At 44.4% G+C, this 19,906-nt stretch overlaps 1 protein-coding gene across 3 annotated transcripts in view; it reads left to right on the top strand.

Annotated features, from left to right (window-relative positions):
• Positions 1-10,948: 10,948 nt before the first annotated feature.
• The window catches only part of LOC135371418 (uncharacterized), a 147,421-nt gene continuing 138,463 nt past the window's right edge, over positions 10,949-19,906 (top strand). For all 3 annotated transcript variants that reach the window (XM_064605478.1, XM_064605477.1, XM_064605479.1), the window contains exons 1-2: positions 10,949-11,058; positions 11,313-11,418. In XM_064605478.1, the coding sequence (XP_064461548.1) occupies positions 10,990-11,058; positions 11,313-11,418 (175 nt within the window). In that variant the 5' untranslated portion in view covers positions 10,949-10,989. The remainder of the gene's footprint in view (positions 11,059-11,312; positions 11,419-19,906) is intronic.

Raw genomic sequence — 19,906 nt, 5'->3', positions numbered from 1 at the left:
CCCCATGTTGCCAGGCCAGAACTGGCGGAGCCCGCTAGTTTTGGCGGAAGAAATCTGAACAATGGTTTGGTTCATGTTTGTCGTTCTGTCGCTGTGTGTACCAAACAAAGACGTGTGAAACGTGATAAAAAGTGATTAAATCTAGAGTGGTGTCATATCTTGTGTGTTTTATTGTTCCGATGTATTCTTTTAGACTGGCCTCCACCTCTGAGCTTTCTAACTTGAGCCTGCTTAGATTTCGGTTTCTATTCCGTGGTTGTCAAACCTGTCAAGCCATAATACTTTTGGCGATTTCAAAGATATCGTGGTTACCGATGCCTTTAAATGGAGCCGGAATCCGAGAGCTTCGACGCTCTGTTTCGGAAGTCAGCAACATAAACATGAAACTCCCCATTCATAATCTTAAAATAAAGTTGTTATTGTTGTTGCCCAATAAATGCATAAAAGAGAACTGCAAGCAGTGCAGAGAACGTGGATCAGGAGCATCTTTCCTAAAGTAAGTAGCCTACTTTTCCTACTTTCATGTGTGTGAAATTCTTCCACTATGTTTTTGAGTGAATTAAGTTTGTCTTTCCCTGGCCGTGCAGCTTTGTACATCAGAGTGCCAATATGTACAAACATAGCTTTATATTTGTAACATTCACCCAAACCTATAAATTTCACCATCAGAAATATTTTACTAACACAGCATTGACTAGAGGGCACATGCCGCAAGGTAGCATGCCGCTTAGCACCCACCTTATCCCAGTTACTTATATTTATTTGATCCCATCTGCCATGTCTTTGTTCAACCATCTGAGAAAAGGTACTGAAAGAAGCAGTGCAAGTTACTTAGAAAATAATTGCATTTCAGATACAAGTACACACACATATAGGATCACCTTGTATTTTCCTCAAGATAATACAAGCATTCAGATATTTTCACTCTGGGTATATGGCAAGCAGATCCTACACCATCCCATTAACAGCTCCACTCGGGAAGGCTGTTGGGATGCATGCACCTGCAGTTGGAGATCGTATAGCTTTTTCGGACACATTTGAAGGTGTATTATGCGTGTGCTACATAAAGATAAAAAGGGCACTACTTCTGTTGTTTCTGTAACATTGTTAATGAAAATTTGTCGCCCTCACAGGCTCCCACAACAACATACGGAACGATATTCGAAATGGGTTCAGTAGCTTGAGGAAGTGAATGTGAAATCCGACACTGACTGCAAACACGACCTCATGTGCTCCACTCATTTTCAGCAATGCTCCTTTTATGGTGGACGCAGTCGAGCTGTACTGAAGCCTGGTGCATGCCCTGGCGTTCCGGAACCAGGTCAACAAAGTATACGTCACTTCGTTTTGTGTCTGTCCCTTCGTGTTCCCTAGTCTCGGGGTTTTTACATTATGCAAAGTATACATGTTCAGGTGATGGAACTTACACTGTTTCATTCCTTTTAGTGTCAGTGTGCCTCTGTACTTCTCTGTGAATTTTCTCAATTTTATCCTGCTTGTGCTTGTGTGCAGGTCATGCAAGAGTATACCAACAGCAAAGTGTGTCTCAGATGTAAACCTCTCCAAGCATTTGCCATAAAGCCATGACACAGGAACGTCTTCACTCGGCCCATTCAGTTGAAAGTCTGCTTGCAGCGTACTTTTTGCTTGAGCAAAGAATGTCAAATCCTTTAAAAAGTAAAGTACTAATTAAAAGTACATGATTGCTGCATAAATGTAATTTTTAAAACCCAGAAAAGCCAAAAAAGGGCGGCCAGATAGTTTGTGTGAGGCATATTCATCTAGCACATGTTACATGACTAAAATTCATGTACTAACCACAAAACTATGGCTTAAATTTTTGTGCAATTATACCAAAACCAAGGAAGAATCTCCAGCAAAGTGCGCGGGCACTACGACTGTCTACATCAAGCAGCTATGTGCTACAACATGTTCTACATCGTGGCTGCTCAGTCGATCATCTCTTGTATATGGGGAGTACCGACACTGACAGTGCAGCGTGGCGTGGTGAATGCCCCTGTGTAATACAGTCACAGCTTGTTACAGAGAAAGTCAATGCAGTTGTATTCTCACTGAAACAAAATATAATCATCTCTTGATTGATGAAACTCACACATTCCTTTATTTTATTAACAGTGCCCTCTCAAACAAAACCCATTTCCTTATTTATTGCAAAATTATAAGCCTCGCTTTATGAATCTCAATTAATTATAATATTTTGCAGGAATATTGACCATTCATAAATTGTGTGTTAATTGTATTCGATATAATAAAGTAGACTACTCAGGATCACCATCCATTATTTTACTATAGAGGTGTACCTGTGTCGAACAGCCTGCGTACCTTCAACATTATATTTACGGTCTGAATTTTTCAAGTTAAACTCACCTCCTACTGATTATTACCATCATCTACTAATTAGTGGCAATATGAATGCATATGTATGATGTAAAATTATTTTAGTGCAAAAATAAACTATGCAAGGCACGTTTGATATCACAACATTCACCATTTGTGACCATTAATTGTGACAACTGCATATTTGACTTCCTTTACCTGAGGTCCAGTTGCGCAGAGAAAAGAGAAAAATTACGATGCTTATAACACCCAAAAGCATCAGCAGCAACTGATGTCATCCTGATTTACAGATGGGAAACTGAAAGATTGTACCTCCACATTTTTCTTCCCTTTTCTAGGGAGCATACTAAAAAAAAGACAGACGTAAGTATAGTTTGCTCAGACGTAACGCTGTAGAACAGCATCCCATCCACAACTAGGTTTTTACAGGCTTCTTGGCAGCAGCAGCTACATGTCTGTTGACTACCCCGTGAAACAGCTTAATTTTACTGTACCGTTCTCTAATGAAATCACGACTCACATTAATAAACAGATTTTCTTTGTTGCAACAAAGTTGTGTGTTGCTTTCTCATTCACCTACACTTTTCCCTCTACTTCGTGCATTCGAATAGCTATTCTGCCTGAATCACGGCAGATTGTGATATCGCACATCGACCTACAGAGCTCTGTGCCAAGTACCGTCAAAATGCGTAGTTCATTCGATGCAAACAACTTGATGCATCTGTTAATAGTTCAATGGCATGATTCAGCTAGCACGATGATCCATATGATGCGTACTTCACTTCGCTAAACTTGGAATGAATTCACAAAAACAAACGCAGGTCATCGTTCGTGGTAGAAGTGGAAAATGGCACGCAAATGTAAAGGCCACAGCACCGACAACACTACTCCAACAAACGTGACGACGTAAACAAGGCTTGAAGCCCGGAAGCCACAAATCACCAATTTCACAAAACTGTGCAGCATATTGTAGATCAATAACTTCGAGAAATACGATTCCTCAATTCACAAACCGACGATTTCGCATTATCTTCGCCTTCGCAGTGCTTCTTGTTGACATTAGGAGCATTTAGGCTTGGCTTGGACAAGTTGCCAGTTGGATGGCTTGGATTGAGTCTGTAATCCACTTGGATCCAAACAATCATCCAACTTTAGGCACAGCGTGCCCAGACACTTTATACTTTGCGCCAAGTATGGGGAGAGATATTTCTGTGCTAATAACTGTGGGACGTCTGATGGCTGCCGCCGCCGTTTGACGCGCTGAATAGGGAGAAATGCATGGGAAGATGGCGACTTACTCGCACCTGGCCATGGCGGTGGTACGGTGGTGTGGGGGTCTCAGCTGGCAGGGGGGCAGAGTTAAGAAGATGGGGTGAAGGCGGATGTCGGAGAAAAGGGGGCTGAAACGCCCAAACTTTATTTTTCTTTGAAATGAATAGAATTTGATTATAAGTAGGGTTTTCAAGATGCTCTGAATTTGATAAAATACCCGTGTCTGGATTACTGGGTGAGCACTTACTGGCTGTCCATCAGCTGTAGGTTTCCGACGTATCGAATTACTTCCATATTAATATTTTCTTTGTACGATCTTTTGCAATGTTAACAGTAGCAGAGTCACACAAAAGCAACCATGGTAAAGCGCTGTTGAACGGCCTGCGCGGCAGATTCATTGTTTGAGCATGCTTTTTGCTAAAGGCAAAATTTTCACAAAAGCAACGTTGTATATTCGACGTCTGTCCTTCTGTGACTTTCCATTACAGTTATCGACGCTGTTTTCACGTATGACAATCTACTGTTAATTTGTGTGCAACAAATACACGTTATATTCACGTAAAAGATTTGACATGCTGAATTGACTACGTAATGTCAGCGCGGAATCAATGTTCGCATTTTGCGTTCTACATTGTTCAGCAATATTCAACGTTAATTCTGCATTCTACCAACAATGTGTGTTGACTGGGTAGAGATCAGTGGTTTGATCTGTTCAAGCCAAGGCCCCTCCCACAGCGCGTGAGGCTAACATCTGACCTAGACAAAGGTTTTGCCTGGTGCCATCTATGTGTGGTGGCCGGATTCACCACAACTATAAAGGCCACATCGAGGCGCATTCGGTGGATTAATGCAGCATCTTGACGAGAGGTGTTTCGTGGCATGCGGAAAGCAAGCGTTGATCAACTCGCTGGCCCCGTCTGGCCAAGAATGACCCCGTCCACCGGAAGTTATGGACCGCGACTTCACACTACTCAAGCTAAAGGCAGCGTTGCAGCTTGTGAACGCCAGCTCGTCCCCGGGACCCGATCAAATCACCTTTGCCGCACTGCGAAAGCTTGACGGGCGGTCACTCCAAGCTCTCCTTCACGTCTTGGCAACAAGGATCTTTACCACCTACCTGGAAGGAGGCATTAGTTGTTCCTATCTTGAAACCAGGCAAGTCCCCAAATGCCCTCTCCTCCTTTCGCCCTGTGAGCCTGACAAGGTGTATGGGAAAACTGATGGAGAGAATGGTTTTGCATCGCCTCGACTGGTGGCTCGAAAAACCGTGCGTTCCCTCAAGAAATGGTTGGATTTCGTCGCCACCGAAGCTCCATGGATCCAGTTCTCGACCTAGTCTCTACAGTCCAACATGCTCGTGCCCATCGGCGGATCGTCCTATCGGTTTTCCTCGACATCAAGCGCGCATATGATACCGTCTCGCACATTTGTGTGCTGCACGCCTTGCGCTCGTTTGGGGTATCCGGTCGGCTCTTCATCTGGCTCCAAGACTTCCTTACGAACCGAACTGTCGTACGTCCCAAGGCCAAAGCCCTCAGCATCCTGTTCGTCAAGGAGTCCCCCAAGTAGTAGAAGTATTCTCAGTCCGACACTCTTTAATGTGGCGATGGCCGGCCTACAATCAGTAATTCCTCGCAAAGTGTCGTTTTCCGTGTAAGCAGATGACGTCGCCCTTTGGACAGTAGGAAAATCACGCCCCGCCATACAGCGCCGCCTGCAGCTCGCTTTAAATAATGTACATACATTCCTCACGCACCTTGGATGGACCTTTCACCCGAAAAGTGCGTCGAGCTCCCTTTCACGCGCAAAGCTATGACCAATTTCCCTCTTTGGGTTGGTGCCAAGAAGCTTGAACCGGTACGCTTCCACCGCTTCCTTGGCGTGGAGTCACGTTACCAAGGCTCCTGCACGGACTGAAGAGTGCCCGTTTGATGTTCGCCCTTTGAAGAGTGTCCTTTTGGCTCATGCTGGAGCCTACATAAATGTGGCGTGGTATCTGCAATTAGAACAGGCATTAATTAACTTTCCTAACTTAACTGTTGAGGATAGATCGTGGTTTAAATTGCACTGCTGCCTGCTGATGTATGAACTCAGCTTGCTCGTAACAGTGCTCTTACAGCATGCAGATATGTTACTCACTCAGTCAGCAAAATTCGAGCAGTGACTTGGCGATGATATCCATCTTATAACATGCAGGAGATCGTCGACCATCCATGGTAGAAATTCATAGTAAATAACGTTGGCAACTAAGAGACATACAGTCAAGGGATTTTTGCTGCCGTGAACATTTGCCACATATTGAATGGCCGCATACTGGTGCAGTTGATGAAAATTTAATTTCTTGAATTGAACTAAAAAAAATCGCAAGCTAACCTAATATTTTCTTTGTGGAAATGGGTCTCCCTTGGTCGTTTTGGTCATTTTACTCAGTATAGCACCTGTAACGCGATAACAATTGCTGAAATAAATTAGTCGAAAATATGTGGAAATCAGTCCTTGGCTCCGCCTCTTTTTTGCCGGCTTTAGTTTGAGTGCCAAGGAGCCTGTCAAAATGTTGGGTGACCTCGTTTTTTGATAAAATAGTTCTGATTCCTGCGCTCACCGCACGTGTTTGTTCTGTGAATTGGGATGCTATCCCTATCCCCCTCGTATGTCGTGCAATATAACCTCCTTTCATCGCACTTGGGCGCTCAAAGTGGGGCCGACAAAAAAGAAGTAGAGCCAAGGACACATTTCCGCGGATGTTCGGCGAACTTATTTCAGCAATTGTCATTACATCACAGTTGCTATACACTGTGTAAAATGACCACAAGGAACACATTCCCACAAAGAAAACGGTAGGATGACTTGGGAAATTTTGGAGCTGAATTCAATAAATTAAATTTCATCAACTGAAATGAAATAAAAATCGTACTAATATGTGGCAAATATTCCTGCCAGACAAAATACCTTGACCGTATGTCTCTCCGTTGTCTACGTTATTTACTATGAATTTATATCGTGGTTGGTCGACCACCCTGTATAATCTCAGCAAGGACGCCGAGTTATATAGACGGCAGTAGTTTTTCTTCGTGAGACAAGTTTCAGATTCTACTAGATACGTAGCTTCTGGCAACCTCCAAAGGCATGATTCTCCATAAACAGTTCTCCTGCTTCATGACAATATAAGTGCTCCTGTGGAATGTTATCGAGGAAGTCAAATTAGAAAAAAAAATTGATTTGAGTATTATTGTTCATTATCGTTGGTTATTTAGATTGCATTGAGTTCTTCTGGGACGTTAGACAAAGGCCCTCATGCACATTTTTTTAATTATCATGCTAATTTTGTCGATTTTGCATGAACATCTTGAGGTGGAGCTGGTTGCACAGTCTGGCGTTTTCCTCAGTACAGCTTCCCTCAATCTTGCAAAATCGATGAGTGAAGCCAATGGCTGTCGTCTTGCAAGGGGCCTTATTCGTCTTCTCTTCTCCCGCGATGAGCTTGTGTAAACACCGAAGTGTCAAAAATTAAACCAAGTATTCGTACGTTCCTTCAGAGATTGTAAGTACGCAGTGTGTGTTTTTGTTCTTCTAGAATTTAAAATGGTAATGTCCACATTCCCGGAAGATATGTGGTCTCAATAAAGTTCACTTATGTCTGATTTGTTATTCCCTGGTAGTTCATACATTCACGGTGTATATCCTTTATATACGCTTAATATATGTGCTCTAAATAGGTTCTACATACAAAAATTGCGGTATGGTTTTGTATGAACAACACTGTATAGAAAACATATTCACCACAGTGTAAACTCTTTATACACTTCATATATCTGCTCTAAATAGAATCTGTCTACAAAACTGTCCATTGTTTTTGTATACAATTAGTCCGAAATAGCTACAGGAAAACCTATAGACCTATACACAAAACTATAAAATGTATTTAGCGTATTTTCATAAGGGATGTAATCTGGATGTTTCTGTAGACCACCGTTACTGTCGGCGGTAGTCGACGTGGTACATTGTATGCACTTCATCTAGACGAGAAGCTAAAGGAAGTAAAAGTGTCTGATCAGTGAGCAACTTTGCTTTACATGCCAACGTCATATTCCAAAAGCGTTATCTGAAGCCATTGGAAAAATGTGTATTCGTTTCAATGGCAGCCCTGCAACGCTGTTTAGGCATGTAATCAGGATCTTTCTATTAAGTCGAAGTGTAAGCTATTCATGGACTTCTTTATGCGTGCTGCACTTCCAGAAAAATTGCTTGATTACAATGAACAGGGAAATTCAAACGGCTTCGTAACGGATATGTATTTTCGTCTATGATGTCTTTTCCTGGGACTTTAGCACCAGTGCTTGTAGGTGTTTGTTGCCGTGTAAATGTTCGGACTGCCGGCGATTTGCCGTGCAAGTTCACTTTTGTGCCCCGTATCTTGGCAAGTTTTTTCCTTGCCATATCGTCGTGGCTCTCTCATGCTGAATTCAAGCTGAAGGTATCAGCTTTTAGTCCGTTGCGCAACTCGTATCAGCAGCGAAGAGGAACGACGCGGCTGGCACTATCATCAATGCGCATAGAAGCCAAGATGCGGTACCCGGCGTGATAAGATGTCTGCGTGATTTCGAGTGGAGCGAACCATAGGGTGGTATATCTATATGGATACATATCTATGGGTATATGCATTGGTGGCCAAGCTGTATCGGGAAATCTCATGAATTACAGGGGGGGGGGATTCAGGGGGAGTGTACACCTCCCTGGGGGTGGGGGTAATCACCCTAGGAAAGGACCGCAATTATAGCGAAGTACCTTAGCGTAAACAGCTGAGCCGTATAGTTATTAGGCATTCGCATATACAATTCGTCAATGAAAAACTTCACTTGATACACCAACAGAAACAAATGAGCTCCTTTTCGAAATGTGACATTGAAAATTGAAAGGCGTTTCAAGTTCTTCGTACATAGTTCTTCACGAACGTTCTTCCCCACTTTTTTTTCTCTGCGCCTCTCTGTGCTCCGTATATAGTTTTTCGCGCATGATATCCGGAGAGGCTGCTGCTATGCTGCAAGCCCATAAACTAAATAATTAAGATGATGTCATTCTCTGCACTTGTCTCCACTATTACTTCTCAATTATCATGTTACTTACAGTGTAGTTTATCAAAATGCACGTTCAGACCAGATCGCTATAACTACTTGTTGAGGTTCATGAGTCATAAGAACTGCTCGAATATGAATGTACTTCCTAACGTCGACAGGAGCAGCACTACATCGAGCAAGGGGAAAAACAATGCCTGAAAACTTGAATGCCTGAATGAATGCCTGAATTAGTCATTGGTGTGTGCGTGTGTGTGGGGGGGGCAGCTTTATTCTGTTTAGTGATCAAGAGCCCTCCGGACACAGAATAGCTGATTGCAAGCCATGCACATGCGGCCCGCGTGTGTGAGAGCCCTGATTGCCCTGATCTAAGCATTGCTTCATCGTAAGCGAGAAATAAATTATGTACCCGAGGGCGCGTAGCACTTTTTTAGCGTTATCTAAAAATCTGCTTATGAACAACTGTATTTTCGACGTTGGGGTGTCTAATCGCCACCGGCGATATCCTACCCTGTTCCAGTTTCTACTCCCCTATACAGGCTATACTCAATCCCATGCCAGTCTTCATGCCATGGATCCATACAACTGGTTATTTAAAATCTACAATAAACATTGGAGATCAACTTGAAAGATATATGTTGGGATTGAAGGAACGGGTTGCACCATCAAACCGCTTTATTGTTGTTTAGTTTCAAGCTGACCTAAACTCGCTGATCGCTGTACAATTTATTTTTGGAGCACCTTACATTTTCCACGCATAACTATACTACTGAATACAACAGACATCTGTCTACCTCTGTACGGCGCTCATAGCCACAGTTACTTCGCGGCGCTAACACGCAATAAAAAAAACAATACCACAAGATCCGTACGCTGCATCCGATGCACCCTACATTAGTAGTTGTAAGGGACGAATGTCGCCCCGGTCTAAATACTTTCACCTGCTGGATCACGTCACGAAACTGTTTCCTTTCTAGGCGGGGAGCGGCAGACGTGCATTGTCATTCAGAGATGCGATAACACACCACCGAACGCATTTCAACATGAACCCCCAGAAAAAAGCTCATTTTCATGTTATTTTGGATTCGTCACTGACATTCCTTCCCCACACTTCAGCCAACCAAATTTTCCTACCTGCGGAAGGCAAAATCTGACATGGCACTTTTAGTTAGAAACTGCAACATCTATTGTAATTGTCTGTTCTTGTGTTGTTGTAAATTGCCGTGTGACCTATCCACCAGCGGCTATACCTACAAGTATGGGTAAACAGTATTGTAAATACACTAAAATAAAATTCACTCAGTGTCAGTGTTCTCTAATTCTTCACCGCCTCGTGTGTCGGTGACCTTCTGTATTCCTACCCACTACTGGGATTTGGGAATATACACGCCTTCGATTCTGGTATTCAGTTCTGCTCCAAAACCTCTGGTCCAACGAAGTCGCGTTTGATCAAATCATTGCCACTCGCAGACGCCACCACTCGCATCGCCACAGCACTCGCAGACGCCATTTGTTCCATATCTTCCATTTCATTTAGTAATAACTCTGGATATAAACGTGATATCGAAGATGTCATCATTTAACTACGTAGTTTGTATATCCATGCTTAATAGCTATGAGTCCGTGGTCCATATCTGTTTCTCTTGCTAGAGCCTCCGAAGTAGCGTTTGGTCAAATCATTGATTTTCAAGCGACCAAAAAACAAACAGGAGACAAGATCACACACAAGTCGCTCTGTTGTTGTTTCGTGTTTGTTCTTTGGTCGCTTGTGAATTTACACCAACCAGCCCAATCTATATATTTCAGACATTTTGCCAAATCGTCGCCCAAGTGGCACTCACTGGCGCAAATTTGTCAGTTTCCTCTATTTTAGCTCGTAATAACTCTTGATACCAACTTGATACTGACGGTATCATCATAAAATTACGTAGTCTGTGTATCGTCGCGTGTATCGCGACCACAAATTAGTCACGCCATGACCATGGCACAGTGGCGAGCAAGCTGCCTCTTAGCGGAAGAGACGAATGGCTCCACGTGACCGCGTCGTTGGCATGGCAACGGAGACCAAAGACGACGCGCGGGTGCCGTGAGCAACCCGCCCTTCGCCAATCGCCCAGTGTGGCTAAGGGCCATTTCCTTTGTGGCTGAAGAAGAAGAAGAAGTCTCCCATGATGGATAACGGCCAGCATCTGAGATCGAAGATGAAGAAGAGGTCATCGAACGACGTGCGGTGCATTCCTGAACACCAGACGCCGTCAAGGTACCAGTTCGTTTGCTCAGCTTTTCTATGTCTTGTCTACTTTCTATGCTCTTTCTGTCGTGTCGTCTATTTTGTGTATGTCTTCACTCGTCACCTGTGAGTACACCTGCAAATTTCGGATTTCGGGGCGTAAAACGCAAAACGCAAGAGTGTTGGTGCCTTCCTGGAGAGACATGACACAGTATGTGAGGCAGTCTTTTAGAACTAGCCTCAGTTATTGTGGAAAGAGAAGGGGAATCGTTAAAGTAAGAATATTGGAAATAGAGGCGCTACTCCACATTTGTCATATTGGCATTGATTTCTGCAGTGTTAGCCGGACAAGTTGTTGAATGTACCTTATAATTCCACAGCCATCGGTGACCCAATTTGTCCGAGCACTCCAATGTACTCTACTGAGGATTACTGTCACATTCACCTACAACGATCCAGCATCATTATGCTTCGACCAAGGCAACGGTAAGTCGTATAAAACTACGACATTGTAATTGTTTTATCCCTTGCCAGAAAGTTGTCGCTTAATTGCTATGTCTGAAGGCCCTTATTTATGAGTACGTGCGTTTCAACGCGACCGTCAGTGTTACGTCCGACTGCGACCCGATAGCGACGGACGCATAGGTTCGCAGAGTTGGGTTCGCAATTTTCGGACGGAGCGACGCAAGAAATGCCGGCCCTTGCCACGGTAACCGTGCCACCGCGCAACTCTTATCTTCTTTCACTTCACTTCGCGTTGTCCTCTCCAAGCCGTTCCTCGTGTTCGTCGCAAAAGTGCGGACATGGATTGGAAAGCGATTCCGTCGCACCGAAATGGTGACGGACGGACGTATTGAAAGGCAGTAGCGCCGAACAGGCTTTAGTAATGCGCAGCTAAAAAACCGCACGCGCACAAATTAGTTCCTTTTAATCGTCCGAAATCATGCATATGGTAACAAAATGGTAGCTAGTGCAGTAGCGTGTATTCGTTGGACGAATACACGGCGAATTTACTGTCAGAATTGAAATTTGATTCAATAATAAAAAGGGAGACGTCATTTATTGAGTGTCCGGGCTTCCTGTTTCCCGCCATTTCAAACAGCCCGTACACTCAATGAATGACGTCTCCCCCTTTTTTTATTGAATCAAATTTCAAATCTGACAGATGCAGGGAGCAACTCGAGTCATATTTGACTTATAAGTTTAAATCCGCAATCAATGAAGATCCCGGTGTTTCAATTCAAATTCAATCGAAAATTCAATAATCCGTCGCTGTGTCCCTTTCGCTCATATATATATATATCGCGCATGGCGTGGAATGCGTCGACTACAATTGGAATTGGAGGAAGCTGGCACATTGGTATACTGACGGCATGCTGTCGTGAGGATGAGGTGTTACCTCTAGTGAGTCCTACACGGCGTTGTTTGGTCTCACGTTACATTCACTTCTCAAAGTTAGACTACGCCTGAGAATTGCTTATGAACCAAGTGGTGAGCCAAGAGCGTGCCAAAACGTGTGTCGCAATGTCATGGTTGAAATTTGTTGTAGGATAGCAACGCTTTCAGTCGTTTACACGGTGTGCACATGACATGTTTTTGTAATACCATATAAGATCCTATTTCTTACAACACGGTAAAAACAGATAGCAGCGAAAGGAATTCAATTCGCTTTAATGCCGAAACATTAGGTCTTCATTCTCTCTCTCATCCCAGAATTGGATTCGTCCTCTACGGGCCTAGGATAATGTTACTTGTGTTGCCATTATAGCGGAGCGCTGTTGGTCGACAATTGTCGACACCCTCTTGATATGTAGGCAGCAGTGATTGAAAAAAAAAATCCAACAAGGCTCCATCAGTAATTTTAATGGCCCACCCGATTATTTTGAACTATCAAGCCAACTTGGCAACGTCAGCAACGTCTAGTGGTCCGACAGGACTGTTAGCGGTCCGGCAAATGATGTCCTGCTGTCCGTCTGGTGGGATTAATGGCGTCATAGGAGAACTCAATGGTCCGTCGGTGGTTCTTTAGGTCCAACAGAAGGCGCCTCACAGTACATCAGCAAGCCCTCGGGAACGTGGGATGCAATGGAATGGAGAAATGGCGTGCGTTAAGACCGCTAAAAACCTCGGTGCAACGGAACAAGTAGTAACGCGAAAATTCGAGGATAATTTGAAATTGCGCGTAATGGTTTGCAGATATGTGTCAAATGTGCATAGGAGCACAAGACATCATGTAATGCCAGAGAGGGCAACGGGCTTGGGTTTGACGTAAAGAAGAACGTTTTTGACGGGCCTTTAGTACCTCAAATAGCACAAATAATAAGCTTGTACTGTGGTTGCTCGTTGTGGAGATCTTGCCCTTTCAAAGATGGAATACGCAGCCTTCGTGCGGGATACACTGTACAATCTCCAACACACTAGAAATAGTGCACAACACTGCAGTACAAGTTATATTCGATAATTACAACCGCAGTACCAGTGTCACTGCTACCAGATCGGCCAAAGTCGCCATCCTGCCATGTATTTCAGCCTATTCGCCGATGGCGATCTTGTGGGTCCGCTTGTTGCCAACATCACAATATCTGCCACCTCAAATTCCGCCGTGTTATGAACGCTACAGGGCTGTGGAGCTTGCGCTCCGCGTGCAATAATTATACCCCCTGTTGAAGCATGTTTTAAGCGTTCTACTCCGACCGAGACTGAGTAGTCTGTCCCACACTACTGAGGTTTGGGGATTGCTGGGAAATTGGAACTATGGAATTTATATAGAAATAAGTACAGCCTCTAACAAAAGGAAATTGTGTAGCTCTATAGGCATCAGGACTACCTCCTAATGCATGCAGTGCAGTGCATGTAGTGCATGTGTAGAGAATAATATCACAGAGACTGTTGGATGACGATGTTTTACTGTGGCATGAGAAGAACAGACAAGTGATACAGAATGCTCGTGCGGTATATCTTACTTCCATACCGTTTTCTACAATACATCAACAGGTTGCCCGCCGCGAGGTGATTAAGCGCGCATTTCGGACGCCTTCAATTTGTAAAGGTACTCTAAAGTACTGCTGTCCTTATTGTTGTGCGATTAGGGGTCCTCACTAGACACAACCTAGCCCTCCGGTCAGAGCCTTGAAAGATCTTTTCGACCACTGGTAACTTCCACTGAAGTCTTGGACAGATGGGATCTTCCACGAGGACGATGTCTCCAATCCGGAACGTAGATCAGTGAGATATTCCTTGCGCCATCTTTTCCATGCCGCTTCGGGATACTCCATCTGCCTCTTCCATGTCCCTCGGAACATGGCCCTCGATTTGGCGGCATGGATCATCTCCTCCGCAGGAGGGTGTGACCCCGTCGGGTAGGAAATCAAACGCCTTCCAATGATCATGCTTGCTGAAGGCACTGGAACAGGTTCAGAGTTGTTGTTGTAAACGAACGTTACAGGTCGTGAGTCGCTTCAGTCTCGGTGAGTAATGTCTGCACCACGACGAGGTCGTTTATGTTTCTTGAGAAGGTTTTTCTGATAGCCTACTTGCTATTTATTTCTTTATTTAGGATACGGACCATTACAGGTGGCTGGACTGCAAAACAGGTTCTAAATTTGCAACAAAAGTACACATATCAACTTGGTTCACAATGGTGGCCGGAAGGCTGTTCCATTCACGTATTGTTTTTGGATAAAATGAATGTTTAAAGTCATCCGTGAGAGCTACGATGTCCTTTAAATGTCGGTTATTCTTATGTCTAGAAATGTGACAATCCGGAATCAAACGCGAAGAAAGCGTGGTTCTTGTCATCAGTTGAAACAAGTATTTAAGGCGCTGTGGCTTGAAATATTGTTCGAGTGGTATCATATTAGCCTTGCGACGTTAACCTGACGCAGATGTTGTTGCGCGATAATCTGCAAAAATAAATCTGGCAGGTTTCTTCTGAACCTTTCTGAAGTTATTTTTATGTATGGAAAGATGGGGATCCCAAATTGGACAGGCACATTGCATTAATGGAAACTCTAGAGACTTCCACGCTTTTAACCTCACATCGTAAGACGAGTATCGTAGCAGACGTTTAAGTTGGGACAACCTTCCCAGAGAACTTCGGACTACAGTCTCTACCAAAGTTGAGGGCCAAAGAACATTCCAAGTGAAATGCTTAGCTTAGTTCAGCGGCCGCTTTTTCCTATCACTCTCACCGTTTGACAATACTGACATCACGCTGCTCCTCAAAGCATGGGGCCCCCCGCTTCCTGGCGTCCTCGTTGTTTTTCTTTTGTTAAAATCCGATACAACGTAGACACTTATTGAGCAGCAGAATCGGTGATTTCATGTTTGTTATCTGCCAGGTTTTTGCAGTAATGCATTGGTAGTTTTATTGCGTGACGTTTATCACATGAAATCGCGAACTGTGTTGTGAGGTGTTGGGCAGATCAAATGAGATAAAAAAAAATCTAAATCAAATACGGCATATTTTATGATAATGTAGACTGAGAAACGGCATCGATACTTCCAGGGACAAAGCGGGCTGTTCCATGATGTCAGTTAAGAAAGGGTGACACCGAGACAAGTAGAGGAGAAATTGACCGCAAAACCCCCACAGTGCTTTCGCACATTTTCTTACTAGAGCGCAAAATGGCTCTGTGGTTTCGGTTAATATATTCAGCGACTTTTGCGAAAAAAGTCAATCGCGGATTTAATAAAATTCATTCAGTCTTACGTCGCGTACCCTGTATACATGACAATAAGCACGCATATTTTTAACGTATTCATTGTTTTGCTATCTAGAACGAGTTAACCCGTAAGGAGATTACGGTCTTGCATATGCTGCATGAGTACGAAAAATTTGGCGAGTTAGGGAATGACATGTATATACACTGCAAGAAATACGCGTGGGAATTTGTTCATCTTAATTTCCTTTACCATGAGATCTCGTCAAAGCTGGCCCGCATAATTGGTTCTGTTGTCACATCGACCTCGAATGAAAATTTGATGAGTGTGTCTTTACAGGGAACAGAGGGCCAAATTCATGTTAAAGGATTGATGATCATCTACATTACAACAAACATGCGTGACACTGTGTACATTCTACTTAGTTTCGCCATAAGTGGGCCCGCATGACAATTGACAGGGAACAAAGGACGTTTAAGCCACGGGTCCGAAATTTATGGTAAACGATTGACATGTATCAACACTACAACAAACACGCGTACCCTTAAATACAAACACGTGTCCCTCTTAAATACCCTTACCACTAGAGCGCTTCAAAGTTGGCCCGCATAATTTGTTCCGTCGTCACATTGACCTCGACTTCAGGCAAGAAAGAACATTTATGCCACAAGTCCGAAATTTATGTTACATGATTGACAATAATTAATACAACATTCTGACGCTCTCGCCCTACCGTTACTCTCATAACTCTCTCTACAAAAAAGGAAAAAAACAAACCAGACCGCGGATCGAATCACGGCCCCACAAAGTAATGAGCAATATCTTTACCACTGAGCCAACACAACCCGTTGCTATCGCCCTCAGAAATTAAGTTACAGACGCTTCGCAAGCCACACTGAGCTTGTTAACACTTCTTTCGTCGTTGGAACAAAATTAGAGCATCCCACAGTTGCGCACAAAGTTGCAAAGGGTACAAGACAAATTACAGACAACAGACAGACAACTTTCATGTCCTACATGAATATTTTCTGGAGAACCCATTGTTCTGGCCAAGTACAACAACGATAGCACACCAGTGCATTCTGCCATGAAGCCAACACGGCCAAAAAATAAGTCCTCCAGGAACAAAACTGTGACGCTCTTGCGCTTCCATTCCACTAGTACACCATCGAAGGGCCTCTCACAGCAACACCCATGTGTGGACATTTCTTTCTCAAGCTCAGAGTCAACAGATATTCTAACAAAACATATGGAATGCATTGCTTCAATGGAAGGCAGCGAGTACGCCGGTCAAGCCAACTGTGTCCCGCATTTCTGGGAATGATGTTCCTAATTTCAAGCGCAATAGCTAGTGCAACGAACAATGCCTGTGAGAGATCTGGCAGACTCGTCATTCTTCAGCACTTGTTCGATAGTCGTACGGTGATCAGGAGCTTCCTCCAAGACACTGCAGTTTGCTTTGGATCGCTCCATCAAACCTTTTGTCTTCTGCAGTTCGCTAGACAGTGACGCCGCTTTCTTTTTTCTTTAAAAAAAAATGTCAAAGTCCTCTGAATATATCATTGGTTCTGTGCTTGTATGCTTTTCGTGGGTGGAATCTTGCTCATCTGCTTGTAGCTGCGCTACAATAAACGAGGTCCGATACAAGTGATGGCCGAAGGAAGAATGATGTTTTAATGAACTGCGGGTGCGCTCGACACCTACGCTCGAGGTAAGAACTCGCGGGGCCACAAGCGATGTCAATGATAGTGAAGTTGGCCGCTACGAACGAGGTGAAGTCCAGCGAACGTGGCGTGTTGGCGGACGCGCGCGGCGGTGACCGCTGGTAGCAGTGGGCAGTGCAGCAGGGGAGGGAAGGTGGGTTGTGGCCGGCGGGGTTGCGTCGATGTCCGCGAGGTGGGCTGGCTTCAGCCGGTCCAAGGTAATGGTGTCGGGACCGCGCGGCAGCTGCACCTCGAAGTACTTGTCGGCACGGTGAAGTACCTCTACTTGAGCAAACCAGAGTTGAGGATCGTCCAGGGAATAGAGCGGTAGGCGAAGGTTGGTGACGGCGGCCTCTGCGGAGACGGGTATGTGATCACCGTCCGGGATTGACATTACGTCCGAGAGAAATCACGTTCGGGTCACCAATTTGTAGCTGCGCTACAATAAACGAGGTCCGATACAAGTGATGGCCGAAGGAAGAATGATGTTTTGATGAACTGCGGGTCGCTCGACACCTACGCTCGAGGTAAGAACTCGCGGGGCCACAAGCGATGTCAATGATAGTGAAGTTGGCCGCTACATGCTCATTGGTGCTCATATGCTTCACATGCTGGCTTTGTTCTTTTGTGTCTGTGGTGAAGGGGGTTGTACAGGCGCAACTGCATCCGCACTCTTAGAAAAAAGGGAGTATGGGAAACTCTCTTGGGGGTGTTCACGCTCGTCACACATATAACTCCCTTTGGGGTGTTTAGGCTACGCCACTTGTAAGGGTGTTCTCTTGACTCCCTTGCTAAAGGTGTTCCCCTGACACCCTTCCTGCAGGTGTTCTCTTGACTGCCTTAACCAAGCACATTGCAGACAACATTAGGCACTCCGTTTCCCGCTCTGTTATTAAGTGATGTTACTCCATTGGTTACTCCATTGATATTACTCCATTTTTCTTTTTATGCAGATACTTATCTGTGTTGTAAAGCGTTACAAAAACAAAACTGCCATCGCTCAAAAACACGAACAGGTGCAGCGCCTCTCCGTCTTCCTCAAGAATCTAGGTACTCCCATAGAACTACCCAAGCGGGAACATCCCTCAAAAGCCGTCATTGGAATTGCAATAGTGTACGAATCAAAATTTAACAACCCGCTCCCAGAGTACCAAGGACCGAAACATTTTCGTAACGGTGACGGACATACGATTTATCAACTCGCAGTGCATCTGCACTTCAAGGCACTTAGCGTTACAGAACAGATATCCCTTTCTATCGGACATTGTGTTTCTTACTCGATCTGCCGCTTCCCTTGTCAATAGAGAGCATTTTCACGGACATTTTCCCTCGAATGAAACGACCGATCCGGGTGTCAATTACAATTATAACAAAAAAGACTGCATTGTCGAAGTGGCGTCTTTATGAGCACACGGAAACAAGATGTAGGCACCAGCTTGCTTATAAAATTGCAGTACCTGTTCCCCAGTATGTAATGTTGGGTACTTTACAATTATATGAGCCACCAACGGCTTTTCTTGGTACAGCCAGGGCTTGCGAAAAGTAAATGTGCTCTGTTGGGATACAACTACTTTGGCCGTGTCAGACACAGGCTTGTTTTCATTATTTGCAGGTGTGTCTCGATAATTTTAACAAATGAATAAATGTACGAGGCTGCACTGCTGTATAGTCTCGTCATAGACATTGGGCAGTGAGGCTAACACCCCTCCATGTAGGGAGTCTACGCAACACCCCGCATTAAATACAGTCACGGAAGGGTGTCGATGCAACTCCCTCTCTGTTCGCGAGGGTGTCCGAGCACGTGTCCGCGAGGTGTCCGACTCCCTTATGACTCCCTGTTTTCTGAGAGTGCGGGAACAACGCAACACATCCCAAAACAAGATAATCGGTGCATCGTTATCCGAACCACATGCAGTGCAAATACAAACACCACGCATCCATAGCGTCAAAAAGGCTGTGAAGTCAGGTGGGGCCTTTCCGGTTTTGTGGAGTCGCCGGCGCCATCACGCTCCGATTCACGCGAAAAGGGGTAAATACTGTTTGGTTATTCGTGCGGGATGTGGAAATCTGCAACTAGAGGGCTGTCATGAGTTGGAAATTAAAGAGTACGAGAGTGCCGTCGCATTTCAAGGACGGACAACAAAGACAGGATTACGTCCCCAATAGCACAGACGGTCTCAAAGACACAGTGTCATCGTGTATCCCCAGAACGACTTGAGGATGACACTTACGGACTGTCCGTGAAGTCATTCAGGTACGTCCTGTGCCTTTCCGGTGAGTAGGTCTCGGGATTAGAAATACTACCCAGTTTAATTTACCTCCACAAATATTGAGTTATACATGTGTTTTGCTTTTTGGGCCGATCCAAGGGGATGAATGACATTTGTCAAAAACAAGGAGCGTTCCTCCAAAAAAGGTCTGTCCATGAAATATGAAGCATTTATCGCGGAATACATATAAAAGCGCAATACTGTAGCACTGCTTTTGACTATCGAGGGTCCTACCTGAATGTCTCAAAGAAAAAGCAATAAGAAACACTACTGGAAGGTTAACACTAAAGAAGTTCGTCGCCTGAGCATTGTTTTGACTGCAGGGTGTCGAACCGAACC

This window comes from Ornithodoros turicata, unplaced genomic scaffold (assembly GCF_037126465.1).
Source record: "Ornithodoros turicata isolate Travis unplaced genomic scaffold, ASM3712646v1 Chromosome11, whole genome shotgun sequence".
Taxonomy (NCBI): Eukaryota; Metazoa; Arthropoda; class Arachnida; order Ixodida; family Argasidae; genus Ornithodoros; species Ornithodoros turicata.
Note: the sequence above shows the minus strand (reverse complement) of the source record. Positions and strands in the feature narration are given on the sequence as shown.